We start from the raw sequence: 15,603 nt of genomic DNA on the forward strand, positions 1-15,603 counted from the left end.
AGCACTGATATGCAAACCAGACCGGTGCAAGAAACACCACAGCAGACAGCGACACCCCAGGCAGGGAAGAGGAACTGCATGGGTTTTCAAATATGGCGGGTGCTAGAATGAACACTACGTGATGCATCGCTACAGCTACGTCAACATTAAACTTCCCCTTCTCGCTGCTCAGCACCCTGCACCTAGAGGGAGCACTACAATTATAAAGTGTAATGGAACATGCCGGTGCTATATTAAGTACTTTGTTAATTAATACTATACAAGCACAGAGACTTTGATATCTGTTCTGTGATATCATGTACCCTTTATAGAAATTGACTTTGTTCATGTATTTGGAAGTGCTATACTGTATGACTTATTCTTATGGACAATTGGATGCATTTATTATCCTGGAATGCGTGCTGCCTGCATAATACTAATGTTATATGTATAACAGTACAATCTGCAACACAGAAGAAGTTACAGTACACCTATTTACCAACATTTTAATGAATGTCACTTTTTCCTCATGGTAAATGTAGAGTCCTTCAAATTTTGAAGTTCGCAGTGTTATTTAGGACTTTACAACCAATAATATTTAGCATTAACTACAAGCCGACTTATTATGCTGGCCGGTCTTCTTTATTGGGCAAATGGACCAATATCACAACCTATTCACAGGGGGCAAGCCGCCTCCAACCCTCCCTTCTTCAGCCTTACCCTAACCCTCCCTGCTAGTGTCTAAACCTCGCACCCTTCCACACAAAACTAACCCCCACCCCCTTATTGGTGCCTAAACCTTAAACCCCCTCCACATAGCTTAACCCTAATCTTTCCCACCCCACAGCCTAATTCTAGTGCCTAACCTAACCCACCCCAAATACTCACCAATCGGGATGCCGGCTGTCTGTATTCTGGTGCCGGCATCTTTTGAGGATCCAGTGTCGGTCTTCTGACACGAGTCGGAATTCGTGAATCGGTATACTGACCGCCAGGATGCTCACTGTATCCCGGCTACAGGACCAGCCGAGTGTAGTTTAAAGAGACAGGACCATCGTTTGACATCCACTGCTTTTGTTCCTTTACTAATTTGTTCCTGGTGGAGAACCTGGATTCAGCTTTTGAAGAACCAGTGCTCTGCCAGAGGATAGTTTAAGCTTAATGTAAATAGTCTGTTTGTTCAGAGACCAGCATTCCAATAGCCCTGTCCACACATCATATATCCAATAAAGTGAAGGATTGTTTGAAAAATGGAATCAGGACATGGATGTAGAAAGTATAGAGTACATCGTGTCTTCTGCTAATGGCAGAGATGTCCTGTATTTACCACTGCATCATGCTGTTTTATTAACACTAAGTATCAATTATGTGTTATAGTGAGCAAAGAACTTGGCGTAAAGAGATTCTGCACGGCCATTTTATCTGCCCTTCTATCAGACAGAGTGCACGCTATTGCTTTAACTTTAATTCTCACCGTTGGCTCTGTTCCCATTGACAAGAGTGGTGTTCTAATTCGGGCTGATGTCACCGGCGAGCAATTTTATTTAACTGGAAGGGGATCAATGTTCTTCTCCATTCCACTCCAAAGCAAAACATTAGTGTAGTATTGCCTGTGATGTTTCCTGATCTGGCGTCACATTTTCTCTGTTCATAATGCTATATAAATAAAGCTTACAAAACTGCTATTAATGCCTGTTTTAATCTCTGCTTGTCTGGCCAGCTGAGGGGGTGATATGTATACTGTATATGTTTTCCGGCATACTATACACTGTTACAGGATTAAAGAGTGATTCAGGGAGTCTCATCCAATCGTATTGTGACCTTTTCAGCCAAGCCAGCCCTGGAGTCACCCGATCATCCATTGTGATGTCGTAAGAGAGTTTCAAAGGGACCGCATATGATATATCATATGTAGTCCCTCCGCCCGGGAGCCCAGCGGATTCTCGGAGGACAGTGGGCGGAGTATCACATGGGAGAGAGGCATGCCATACCTTACATAAGTGGATGGGGCCTGTACACTTACATGAAGTCAAATAGTTATAAGAATCAATTAACACCTTTTATTGTTATAGTTTGTGATATGCTTTTTGAGAATACTGCTCTGCCCAGTCTTTCTGCTTTGATAATTTCCTTTTGTGCTCCAAAGAGATGTGTTGTATCGCTAGTCACAGCGATCGACTCTCTTGTCCCCATAACAGTGCCTAAAACTATGTATGCAATAATTTTGCCTGGTTCAGTGGTCAGTAGGGAGTAACCATACTACAGGTACACCATCGATTTTCCAGCATCGTCGGTTCCAGTACCATGCGGGATTATCGATTTTGCTAGATTAAAGGAGCATCTGTTATGTCAAAATTTTTTACTAATTTTGCACGTTCAGTATATTTCTAAAGCAATAAATCAGTGATGGCTAACCTTGACATTCCAGATGTTGTTAAACTACACATCCCAGCATGCCCTGCTACAGTTTTGCTATTTGGCCATGCTAAAACTGATGCAGGGCATGCTGGGATGTGTAGTTAAACAACAGCTGTAGTGTCAAGGTTAGCCATTACTGCAATAAATAGTAAAATATATGCTACAATATAATATTACTTAGTGAATAAACACAGTCGTGGATGCAAACTGTTTATTACAGCTGTACACTTATTTATGCTGTGTGTTCTGCCCATGTACGGTACTTGCTGTGACCTTGGATGCCACAACAGCCCCACCGATGCTTCCTGTGCCATCTGCAGTGTCCGCGGAAGCTGTACCCACTGACACTTGTGCCTATTGCCCATGTGCAGAAAATGTTCCGGACTAAAAGAGGTCCTTAACTTCTTTTAATCCGGGAAAAAGCTAAATTGTCCGGATTAAAAGAGGTTCCGGACCAATTGTTGCCGGAAAATCGGTGGTGTACCTGTATAACAAAATAATGATCAAGAATGGCTACAATGATTACATCATTAGATACAGTATGATGTAACCAGGCAACCAGTTCCAAAACCATGCCTTGTGTCTTGGCTATAAAACGCATTGTGTTTGACCTCTGTCCACTATTTTTTCTCAAGAAACCATTGTCAATCTGTCTATATTTTCAAGACCTGTGATATAGGAGAACTGTTAGTAAACATGGCCTGAAATGTGCGGTCCTGGGTGCTGAATTGGTCCTATTCAATTAAATTGTTCCATGGTTGCGTTATATGTTATCCCAAGAATTGATTAGGATAAGCAGAAGGGTATGGATATGATTCCATAGATAAGAATCAGGTAAACTCATAACCACCAAACATACATGATTGGTTTAATTGGCCATAACCAAGAGAATAGGACACACAAGCTTCTGCCGATCAAAAGGATATGTGGCATTTCTATATTCAGTGCGTGTCTGCTACTGTATCTGCATAAGAAATGGAACGTTGTAGTGTTTTCCCGGGTCGCACCTGGGATTAGGACACGACATTTGCAGTCTGTAACCTTCCCGTGTAACCGGGTTTATGGCCTGGTTGCTGATATCTCCCAGGGCAGGGCGGTGGCACGTCATCGGGTGGCGGGGGAGGAGGCAGCACTCAAAGCTGACAGCGCTGCCTCCTCCATAGTGTGTACGGGACCCGGGTTGCTCAACCCAGGTTACTCATTCACACTGCACTGCACTACAACCTGGGTCAGAATGATGAAAGCTTAAGTAAATATACCCCATAGGATACATGTAGCATACATTAGAGTACAGATTGCAACACTTCATTTGTCATTTTCCAAAATGCAGGATTTTAAATCCTGCAATTAAAGTGTTATATATCATATATGGGGCCCAATTATCAACAGGTTTTATCATATTTAATGAGTTTTAACCCTTTAAGTACCAACATCTCTGTGAGAGATGTGCAAAATATCTGCTAGAAACAACAGTGTCGCTCACATTTGTTATATAAATTCAAATAAAAAATGTTGTGTAAAAAAAAAGATTCTATTTCCTATATAAGATAAACATTACAGGTCATCATGATGAATACGTGTTATACAAACAATAAATGTTTGCTTGGCAATTTTCACACCTGTTTTGACAAAAATGTTCATGGTCAGGGCAACTAAACTATGGAACTCTCTTCCTGGAGGTGGTGTTGGCAGACATAATAAATACATTTAAAATAAGGTTGGGCAAACTTTTATTGATTAAAAACATCCAGGGGTACAATTAAGAAAAACAATCTGTCTTTAAAAATAAAATATCAGTATTCACTACATAAAAAAACAAGGGTTAAGCTAATAAACCAAGGTCGAACTAGATGGACGCAATACTTTTTTCAGCCTTAACTACTATGTAACACAAAATATTCATAATCAGTGTTTACAAATATTCATTTACTCCTAAGAATGAGGGAAATGTTAGTGCGCTTTAATATTTGTACTACATATGTATTTAGAAACCTATAAAAAGCAGCAGCCCCACTGTTTAAAAATACTAATAAATACTCTGTTTACCAGCATCAAATGAGTTTGGTAGCTACCTACTAACCAGGGATTTCCCCAACAATATTGGTTAATTGAGTTGCCCAGGGCAATTCAATTGTTATTGAAGGCAGCAATTAACCAGGGATAGTGCACAACTAATAACCAGCCCTATCAGCCCGATTTGTGTTTTTGATTTCTGTGAAAACATGTCCCCAAACTTATCCCGGATCCTAGATGTTTTGGCATGAAAACAAACTATCTTTTCCACACAAAAATGGTCTACAGTACAAATGAATAGCCCAAAGTGAAACATCAGGCAACAATTGTGATATTACCCTGGTTGTTTTTTTTTTTTTTGTGCAAAATATAATTAGGGACAATTAAAATCCTCCCCTCTTTCCCCCATAGCTGGAAACTTCACTTTTTGTCGGCAATTAGTGTGCCCAAAAATGATTGCCCTCTAATCGGATTTGACTATCATCAGACTGTGGTACTGTCATTAAGCTTTCATTAAGCTTATTCAGTGAGCAGACAAATCTGTCCTTTGTATATTGGGGTTTAGAGTTTATTACTTTGTGGCCCTCAATAAGTAGTGCTTTCTTGTTGTTTTCTCAACATCCATGTAAGCGGACACATTACTTTATATTATTCATGTTAGTTTCTTTTTTTTTTTTTTTTTTTTTAGAGATTCTTTTTTATCTATATACAACCATTCTAATTTGAACTGTTGTTTCATTACCAGGACAGCCAAGTATTTCCTCAGTCTTTCCACTTGTTGAGAAGAACATACTGCATGAGCAGAAATTTTGAACTTGAAAAAAGAATAATTAGAAGACTTGTTTATATATTTACTTCTGTAGAGCACAGAGTGACTTTACCCACTCATATGCACACCAGCACCCCCATCAGTTCCCTGTTCTCCTTCACTAGCCCTGCCGTCAAACGGCTGCTTGGCTGGAAGCAAGGAGATGAAGAGGAAAAATGGGCGGAAAAGGCAGTGGATTCCCTGGTGAAGAAGTTAAAGAAGAAGAAGGGTGCGATGGAAGAACTTGAGCGAGCGCTGAGTACACCAGGACAGGCCAGTAAATGTGTCACTATCCCACGTTCACTGGATGGGCGGCTGCAGGTGTCACATCGGAAGGGTCTTCCACATGTCATCTATTGTAGAGTCTGGAGGTGGCCCGATCTGCAGTCCCACCATGAGCTAAAACCACTTGAATGCTGTGAGTTCCCATTTGGATCAAAACAGAAGGACGTATGCATAAACCCTTACCATTACCGCCGGGTCGAAACTCCAGGTAAATCTTTTTGTTGAATTGATTTTTGTCCATGATTGATCTATGACTTTTATCTCCTTTTTGCTGCCATCTCTTTAGACTAATGGGGCCTACACTAGGGAAATTGTGCCGCTGGGCGATCTCTCAAGACCAGTGTTCTCCGGTGAGAACATTCGCCCTGACAACAGCGATTTATTCAGCATGCTGGATTTTAATCGCCGGGCCATAGCGATGCACATCGCTATCGCTATGGCCCCTACACAGGGAGCAAAGTAGGGGCACTTTCTAAGTGATCTAGTGAGACATAAATTAAGCGTCACCTAATGAACCTTTTCCCTCACCTATTGAGATGTGAATTGTTTTACTGTTTGATATGAACTTCCTTATGATTGAACGTTTAAGTTCTCATACAGGAGATATATTGCGGGAGCTACCATCTCGGTTGGTCTACAGAACAAAGTTCCTACTGAGCTAAGATACAATTTGGCTGCTGTGATTTATGTTTTTTCGTAATTCATTGGAAAACTTTGTTTATTTGTGAATAGTTTTACATTATCTTATTATTTAGAAATTACTTATCATCTGGGTATAGAAATTTAATATTCATGATGTATCCACTGTGTCTGTTTTTTTTTTTAAGTATTACCACCGGTACTAGTTCCAAGACATAGCGAGTTTAACCCTCAACTCAGCCTTCTTGCCAAGTTTCGGAATACGTCCCTCAACAATGAGCCACTCATGCCACACAACGCAACCTTCCCAGAGTCTTTCCAGCAACCGTCATGCACTTCGTTCTCTTCCTCACCCAACAACATCTTTCTTCACTCACCGAACACTATTGGCTATCCCGATTCTCCCAGAAGTTCTTCAGAACCTGGAAGTCCCTACCAGATCACAGGTGAACTATACAGATATCCACAAAGGCTCTGTTGTTTTATTTACTGTGTTCTCCCATCATTAAATAAAATGTATATTTGTATTCTCAGAAACACCTCCACCACCCTACAACCCTCCAGAGATTCATGGAAACCAGAACCGGCACTCTGGGGACTCCAGTGATTGCCAACTTGTTTTTTCTGCAACAAACAGAGGTAAGTACTTGTCTGGAGACTAAAATTATTGGTGGAAGACTAGAATTATTGTAGAATGATCATTTTTCTTCATACACGTAAAGTGAGTTTAACATGCTCTTCATGTGCTTTCAATTATTGTACTTTGTACCTATTATCACTGGAATCCAAATGTATGAGGCATTTTTGGCTGGATATAATAGCACCTGAGTTCAGCAAGCGAGTGGGAGGCCAGGCCAAAGCCGACTTTTTTTTTTTTTTTTTAAAGGGGCAATCTTTTACAAAGCATTGTTCTGCATGGTAAATGATTGCCCCTTTAAAAAAATGTCCGAATTCGGCCGCCATCAGGCACTGAACACGACGGACGCTATAACATCTGGACCAATATCTGAACATGCCTATGAAAACTGCCTCATCAGCCAGTAGAACTCTGACATCCTGACATTAAAAACTGATCATTACTGGCACCTACAGGTGGTACTCCTGGCTCTGATCTTAGCTCACCATGCCTCATAGATTGATGTGTCTGAGAAGCTATAGTTAGACAGCTGGAACAAGCAATAACTGAATAAGATGAATACATACCATTTTCATGCTCTTAAGTTGATGAAAATATAACCTCGCCTTGTGCCATTATATGTGTACAAAATTCAGTTATGTTTCAAGGTAGAGGGCATGTTATTTGTTATAATAAAGGATAACTAGTTGTAAGATAAAGAATTGTAAAATACATTAGTGTTTTAATTACAAATGAGTGACATTATACGGGGAGTTCAACCTGTTGTGGTAATTTACCATGGCAAATTGATCCACAGGGGGGCTGAAAGCTGGTACTCATCTTGGATTTTTATTTATTTTTGAAATCCCCAATATAAGCCCTGTTTTCACAGTAAAAAAAACCTCCCACCTATGATTTAGAACACAAAGTTTTTACTTAATTATTTATATCTATCTCTAATTATTTTGCTCATACCAAATCTTCCATACTATCGTTAACAGTTTGCCCAGTTACAGATGTTGGGCTGTCTTTGCTTGTTGTACTGAGAACAGTTTGATGGGAGGAATGAACAAGAGAACAACTAATCATAGATGTGGTTTAACAAAAACATTTGTAAATACACAGCAAATATAGTTATTGTTAAATTAACAAGCTGCATATAATATACCCACAATAAACACCATAGAAAAACAAATATGATAGTGACAAACCAGCATTCTATATTTTAATAAAACACGCACAAGCATGATTGCAGAGATACGGTGCGTGGAATTGTGACAGTCACTTATAATGTGAATAGATGTAAAAGTTGATGTCAAAAATGTTGTATGTACATATGGAAAGGAACCTTCTCACAATTTATGAATGTTATGTTCTACTGTATAGTGGTGGTTACCTATAAATTTGAGAACAATGTTCTCAGGATCCGTATGATCTGGTAAATGTGGTTTGCCTATGTAATGCTGTCATATTGATGCAACGCTTATTCCTCGCTGCCCACTGTCCATGCTGCTGCTCCTGCTTATTTGTCTCTTATGCCAAGCTGCCCACCTTCTCCCGCCATCCTGCTGCTCCCGCTTGTCTGTCTCTCTGGCCATGCTGCCCACCTGCCATGCTTCTGCATCTCTCTGGCCCTTCTGTCCGAGTTTCCCACCTTCCCTCGCTGTCCTGCTGCCCCCGCTCATCCGCCTCCCTGGCCTTGCTGCCCACCTGTGGCCCACCATGCTCCTGCTCATGCATCTCTCTGGCCCTGCTCTCTGAGATTCCCACCTTACCCTGCCATCTCTCCCATGCCGGTGCTTCCAACTGTCCTTGCTGCACAGTTGCCAACCTTCTCCCACTTGTCAGTCTCCTTCCTTCTCTCGGACCCTGCTGCTCGCCTTCCCCTGCCGTTTCTGTGACATTCACAACCCCAGCACCAGTAGAATTCTGTGGATCAGGAAACTTAAGTCAGATCCCATGTGTTATCACAAGACGAAAACGGAAGAAAAAAAGAATTGAATTGGATAGCTTAATAATGATCATTTGGTAAAATTTGCAAAAAGGGTATTTTTTTCGGGAGAAAAAGGATTGCGGCTATTAGGATAGCCCCCTATATCCGCAAATAGTTTAATTATGTTTTAACACAACAACCAAAGTGTCATTAGTATATTTAGTGACAAGTACCCTCGGAGGTTAATAGGATATAATTCGCAGCTAATTACACAAGAATTTACATTCACACCACTCATTTTTCACAAGGTAACTTTGCAATGTCTAATGTACTCGGCACTTCCGCAGCTGAACGGTTCTTTATATAACTTTCTCCCAGAATTCCGCCCTGTATGCTATGAGGAACCATTACACTGGTGCTCCGTTGCTTACTATGAACTCAACAATCGGGTGGGAGAGACGTTCCAAGCATCTTCCCGCAGTGTACTCATCGACGGCTTCACTGATCCCTCCAACAACAAGAATAGGTTCTGCTTAGGACTTCTCTCTAATGTCAATCGAAATTCCACTATTGAAAACACACGCCGGCACATCGGGAAAGGTAATAGGAATAGCTTCACCAACATGCAGGGCTGTCAGCTGTAAGTAAGAAAGTATAACGGTCTGTATTGACAATCTGGCCTTAATGAAGGGTTAGGTACAAAAGGTGATCTATTCAATTGTAGCTCCATTGGGGTATAATTGCCTGCTGGTCCCAGCTTTTGACCTTCTATCCCCCGGTGGTGGTCAGCTGGCATAAGTGTAAAGTGCCCTGTTACTGTATATCATTCAAATAGGACTTTTTGTGTTAAACCAGTTTCTTTAGTTGGGTTTAGCCACTTTATGTTGGTCAACCCTATAATAATTAGCACAATAAAAAAAGATCAGTTGAAAATTTCCCCACAATCTGTGATATCCGCCAGCGATAACAATTGAATTCCCACTAATGAATCCAATGTAGTGCTTGGCACTAGAAGTTCTAGCAAACCTTGCTAGCCAATTGCTGCTTTGGTATGCTGATGCCTGGAGACTGGTAAATGAAAAACTGTTATCCCTATTGCTAATTTCAAAATTATATAGCCATGTATCCTTGCCTTTAAGCACTTTCTACATCTTGTACGGTACAGGATTGGTATGTAATAAGCTCCTTGTGATGATAAACTATATCTTGTTTTTGTTTACTTTACATTTTCACTGGTGTTGAAGTTCTATTATTTTGCACCTTTTGACCCATCCCTGCAAAATGTATATAGGAAAGCTAATTTATATGAGCAAACCTACCATGTGGCTAATGAAATTACTATAGTCCAGTGGTTCCCAAACTGTGTGCCGTGGCTCCCTGGGGTGCCTCGGGACACATGCAGGGGTGCGCCCTGGGTTGGTAGTCCAGGACCAACTCAAATTATTAATGGTTAATTATTTATAAGCAAAAGCAATGCTGGTGGCTGCCATTAATAAAATGTGTACAAACAGAAGAAAATCCTGTCCTTTACCACATACCTGACCCAAAGAATCACATATAAACCCAATCTAATAAATTTATTTTTGGCCTAGGGGTGCCGTGAAAAATTTTTGATACTCTAGGGTGCCGTGGTTCAAAAAAGATTGGGAACCCCTGCTATAGTCACTATGTTCCCTTACGCTGGCTGCACTGTTGAAATGCCTGATCTAATGCAGCACAGATAATTGTATCAGCATCAGTCTCTAATCAAGGATGAATATTTCATTTTGCCACAACATGGCCCTCATAAGGGATAGCGGAATTGGTTCCTGTCTGGCCATCGTAACTCTATTAACTTCCTGAAGCCAGAAACAAGATTCCGAAGGGAGGCTAGGATTTGAAGTATGCTGATACTTTTCACAGCAAGCACTGGTCCGCTGTCCCATAAGCAGTAGCACAGCGGAACCTCACCAAAGTTCACCAATGTATATGCGAATGAGAATGGTTAATAAATTCTCTTCAGCCTAACTCTCACTTGGAAAAACTAAAATTGTTTAGATGTAGCAATCCATATTTGACATTTTTCGGCAAATGTGATAAAAATCGCTAATTTGAAATTCATTTACTCTGTGGTCACATCTAGGTGTCCATCTGTATTATGTCGGCGGAGAGGTTTACGCGGAATGTGTGAGTGACAGCAGCATTTTTGTTCAAAGTCGCAACTGCAACTACCAGCATGGCTTCCACCCGGCAACGGTCTGCAAGATCCCAAGCGGCTGCAGCCTGAAGATATTCAATAACCAGCTGTTTGCCCAGCTTCTGTCACAGTCAGTTAACCAAGGTTTCGAGGTGGTGTACGAGCTGACCAAAATGTGCACTATACGCATGAGCTTCGTTAAAGTAAGTGCTTTTATTCGTTATATTTATTACTCGTTATGTTGTAATGTCCAACGCATAATCAGTGACAGAAGATTCCATTTCCATCCAAACACAGCATTCTCATCCCCCCCAAGTTCATAGAGAGCAGTCTTGCCCCACCCCCTCCCCAAATACAGTGTAAGTGAAAATACCACCTTAGTTTAATACATTATAGAGCAACTTGCCCAGATTATTATACGTATTAATAATAATAATAATAAAAATGGATGTGTGTGTGAATAGAATGCCTGGAGAAATTTACACCAATCTTAGGTAGACATAGGACCTACAATCTGGAAAAAAATACTGTGGGGGTAAGACACCCCTAGCACCTCTATGGGGATCCCGGGGGCCCAAAAAGGGGTCAGGCTACTACACAAAGTGGCTCAGGGAAGCAAGATATGACAAAGTTGCATATCATAGTGGGGATAGAGGACATTGATTGGGTTCAGATTAGGTTCACCTCCAATCCCGACCCTGCCTGGGGCCCAAAAAGAGGTCCGGACACTAAACAAAGGTGATCAGGGATGCAAGATATGGCAGAGTTTCATAACATAAGGGGGTAGAGGACATGGGGTTAAAGGAAAAAAAAACTGGTCAGATCCGAGTAGAGAGCCAGCGGTTAAGCTTAAAACAAAAGAAGGATAAAGTTCAAGTAATGCTAATTGAGCAACCAAACCCGCGCAACGCCGGGTACCCCAGCTAGTAATTAATAAAAATAAAAGTAGTTTTACCAAAAAGAACATTGTGCGTCACTTGTAGCTTTTAAGAGGGTGACTTCTTCATTTGTTGATAATGTTGCCTGTTTGACATACTATGAACAAGGAGGGTCAGGACTTGCTGTGCTATCTCCCAACAGCTTCCATGTAGTCTTTTTATTAAATACAAAGGAGTCAATAACGCCCTAGGCTGTCTATGTACCATATGTTGTTTATTTTTACAGCACAGCGGGTGATACAAAACAGCATTGTGTCATTTCTCTAGCTTGGTTTACAAAATGAAAGCAAAGATCAGATTGGTTGGTTTCTGCAGCCATGTAACTTTCTCCTTCACATCAATTTTCATAGATGCCCGCCCCCCCCCCCCCCCCCCCCATATGTTGGCCTACTGTAAACCTTCACAAATGTATTGCATCTCTGCACCGTCTATTATCTAAAATAAATCACCAGTCCTCGAAAATGTATGTGTTAACAAGAAATGGTTCCTACACACATTAAAAACTGCTTTAATGCAGGCTGAATCATTCCAATCAAGTTATTTAATACAGATCGGATACAATGAGGCTAGAACCATGGCTATACAAGGCAGACTGTATTAAATGTATATTTGGTGGTTGATTGGCATATTTCTATGTATTCTCTTATTTTGATTTTATTATTATTTAGATAGAATAGATAGAATTCCTTTATTCGTCTCACAATGGAGAAATTTACAATTGTTACAGCAAGGTTCAAGTACAGATAAGGGTGAAAATAGCAAATAAGATAAGAAGTCCAAACAATATAAATCTAGAATCTAAGAACATGTAGGTCCCTACAGACCATGACAGTTGTACATTCTGATTGCAGCAGGTAGAAAAGACCTGCGGTACCTCTCCGTTGAGCATCGAGGGTGAAGCAACCTATCACTGAAAGTGCTACACAGATCCGTCAAAATATTTTTGAGCGGGTGTGAAGCATTATCCAATAATGATGTGATCTTGCTGATCATTCTCCTCTCACCCACAATCTCTACAGAATCCAAAGGCATTCCTAGGACAGAACTGGCCTTCCTTATTACCAGTTATGGGCCCTTTGGCTGAAAATAACTGGGAAGCGGCTTTTTGTCAGGGTCTATCAGAATGCAGCAAATCCAACTTTATTTTTTACATAGAGTGTACCTTACACCTGTTAATCTTTGTAGATTTGGAGGTTGCTGGGAACCTTTTTGGACTTGCTTTGGGATTGCTCAATAATCACTAACTTTTGGGATAGGATTAGGTTAATTTTATCTGAGCTGGGTATTCCCCGATCTTTATAAACCATGGTAGTGTGTTGTCTAGGAGTGATTGATGATTACTCAATTGATTCATTTTGGAAATTGTCTGCACACTGGCTAAGGTGTCTAATGCTCAGTCCTGGATGGCTCCTGGGGGACCGGAGGTGGTGGCTTGGCTGTCACTGGTTTACAGTACTGCCCAACATGAAAATATGTTTACACTGTCTGTGTGGTATAGTACAAATGTAATCATATATGGGCTGTTGGCTTGAGTCCAGATATGCACACTCGCCTGAGTCACGGTGTAACTCTCTACATGTGCACCCTGTCTAATTCTTTTTATATTTCTTGCAATGTCCTAATATACATCATTCTGTGCTTCTTCTTTTCTCAACACCCAATATTGGGTTATTCGGTGCAACTTTCACTTTCTTTTTTCTTCTCTTTTATTTTGATTCTCTTTTATTAGGTCTTAATGTACTGGTGCTCATTTGTTTTATCTTATTTTTCATACCATTGTTTGTAGTCAATACTTGCAAGCATACGTTATGTTTGTTTCCAGTGTCGTCTTGTTCTATTGGATGCTTTTGATTGGGGGGGGGGGTTTCAATCTGGGATGCCGACTGTCAGAACGTCCTGCCGGTCCCTGGACTGTTTTCTTTCCATTCCGTTTTGATGTTGGTAATGGCAACATTTGACAGAAGAGACTCGCTATATACGGCGGTAGAAATAGTGGCCAGGATTGACTACCCCCTAAAAGTTCAACTGTCAGTTTATAAATCTATTCCTTACCTTACCCAAAGATATTGTCATCCACTAACTTCTCGCCACTCTGTTTCATAGGGCTGGGGAGCAGAGTACCATCGTCAGGACGTAACAAGCACTCCTTGCTGGATTGAGATCCATCTACACGGCCCCCTGCAATGGTTAGACAAGGTCCTGACTCAGATGGGCTCACCCCACAATCCCATCTCTTCTGTATCATGATATAACTCTCAGGGGCGCTATTGCAGGCAGTGGCTTAAACATTTTATCTTTTTCTTTTTTGTAATGTAAATACCTATATTTCACTATATGTAATGTGGGTTGTTTTTGTAATGTGGTGTAATTGTAGACAACTGACAAATTCATGTTGTATGTTTTTTTAAATATTCTGCAGATATTTTTTCTTCAGATATTGTGTGCAGCAATTCCTAGGAACGCAGAACACTGTTTCACTCGACTTTCAACTAGTTTTTGTTCTCGTCTAAAATAAAAAAAAAAAAAATAATAAGAACTGATGCACGTAGCCACGGTACACGATGTAAGATTTCATTAATTTTATTTCTTATTTTTTTATATAAAGTTCTTTTTTGCTGATGTCACTCAGATTTGGTTTTAAGAATTATTATTTTTCTATATTTTTTTTTGTATATGGAATTGTGAGACAATTAAAATGTTATATTGAAACTGCTGAATTTACCATAGCAATATGAACAAATATTTAGATTTCTTAAATGTGTTTTACATCTATGGATAATTTAAATATGTCTTCTTGAAACATATTAAATATATTGCATTATGTTTTTTGTCTTCGTCTTGTGTTTTTCTGAAATCATGTATTGATGATATAATTTTTCTACTGTGATGACTAATTCTGTGTCTGACATCAATGCATGCCTCAAGCACACAAATGGAAGTCAGGAAGATAAAGTTACATAGTAGTTAATGCTGAATAAAGACGTACGTCCATCAAGTTTAACCTTGGTTAGAGTGCATGAGCCATTTGCTACATCTCTTTATATAAATGTGTATTCTGATACAAACTATGAATGTGCTTTGTACCCCTGAATTTTTTTAACCAATAGATGTTTATCCAAAATTATTTTAAATGTATTTATTGTGTCTGAAGAGAGTTCCATAATTTAACTGTCCTGACCATAAAAAAAACCTTTCCTTCTAAGGGTACGAAATCTTCTTTCTTCTAGTCTAGACTCCTTCCTCAAAGCAAAAAGGGTGCCCGGTAGTTTCTTTTTTTGGCCCCTGATGTATTTGTACATGTTGGTAAGCAGGTCTCCCCTTAAACATCTCTTTTTACAGCGTAAACAATTCCAATTTGTCCAATCTGTCTTCATAGCTTTATTAGCTCTGTTGCTCTTCTCTGGACTTTTTTCAGTTCTGTGATGTCCTTTTATAGTGTGGGGCCCACAATTGTACTCCATATTCTAGATGTGTTCTAACAAGTGCTTTGTAGAGTGGCATAATTACATTTGAGTCCCTAGTCTACATGCTCCTTCTTAAGAGTCCCGTGGATATCGCATCGGAGTCGGGAGGTCGGACGGGCTGCACATAAGATTAGCAGTGATGCCAGCTACCAGAGAGCCGAGCGGAGGGGCAGGCAAGGGGACCAAGGATCCGGGCAGGGGATGCCGGGCAGTGGGCGCACTTAAACAAAAAAAAAAAAAGCCCATACAAATGAATGGACTGCCACTGATTGGCTGAGAGAGATCTTTTTTTTTTTTTTTACGTCTGCTGCCCTGCCCCCTCCGCCTGCAGTTC

At 40.4% G+C, this 15,603-nt stretch overlaps 1 protein-coding gene across 2 annotated transcripts in view; it reads left to right on the forward strand.

The window, feature by feature from the left end:
* SMAD9 (SMAD family member 9) overlaps positions 1-14,554 on the forward strand; it is a 32,535-nt gene extending 17,981 nt beyond the window's left edge. Inside the window, exons 2-7 of one of the 2 annotated variants that reach the window (XM_083169774.1) lie at positions 5,274-5,711; positions 6,331-6,588; positions 6,677-6,781; positions 9,070-9,291; positions 10,814-11,070; positions 13,909-14,554. In XM_083169774.1, the coding sequence (XP_083025900.1) occupies positions 5,300-5,711; positions 6,331-6,588; positions 6,677-6,781; positions 9,070-9,291; positions 10,814-11,070; positions 13,909-14,052 (1,398 nt within the window). In that variant the 5' untranslated portion in view covers positions 5,274-5,299 and the 3' untranslated portion in view covers positions 14,053-14,554. Of the gene's footprint in view, positions 1-5,155; positions 5,712-6,330; positions 6,589-6,676; positions 6,782-9,069; positions 9,292-10,813; positions 11,071-13,908 lie in introns of both variants that reach the window. The other variant, XM_083169773.1, reaches the window with a different exon arrangement.
* The last annotated feature ends 1,049 nt before the right edge of the window (positions 14,555-15,603 follow it).

Source organism: Crinia signifera, chromosome 2 (genome assembly GCF_055691185.1).
Source record: "Crinia signifera chromosome 2, ASM5569118v1, whole genome shotgun sequence".
NCBI classification, from domain to species: Eukaryota; Metazoa; Chordata; class Amphibia; order Anura; family Myobatrachidae; genus Crinia; species Crinia signifera.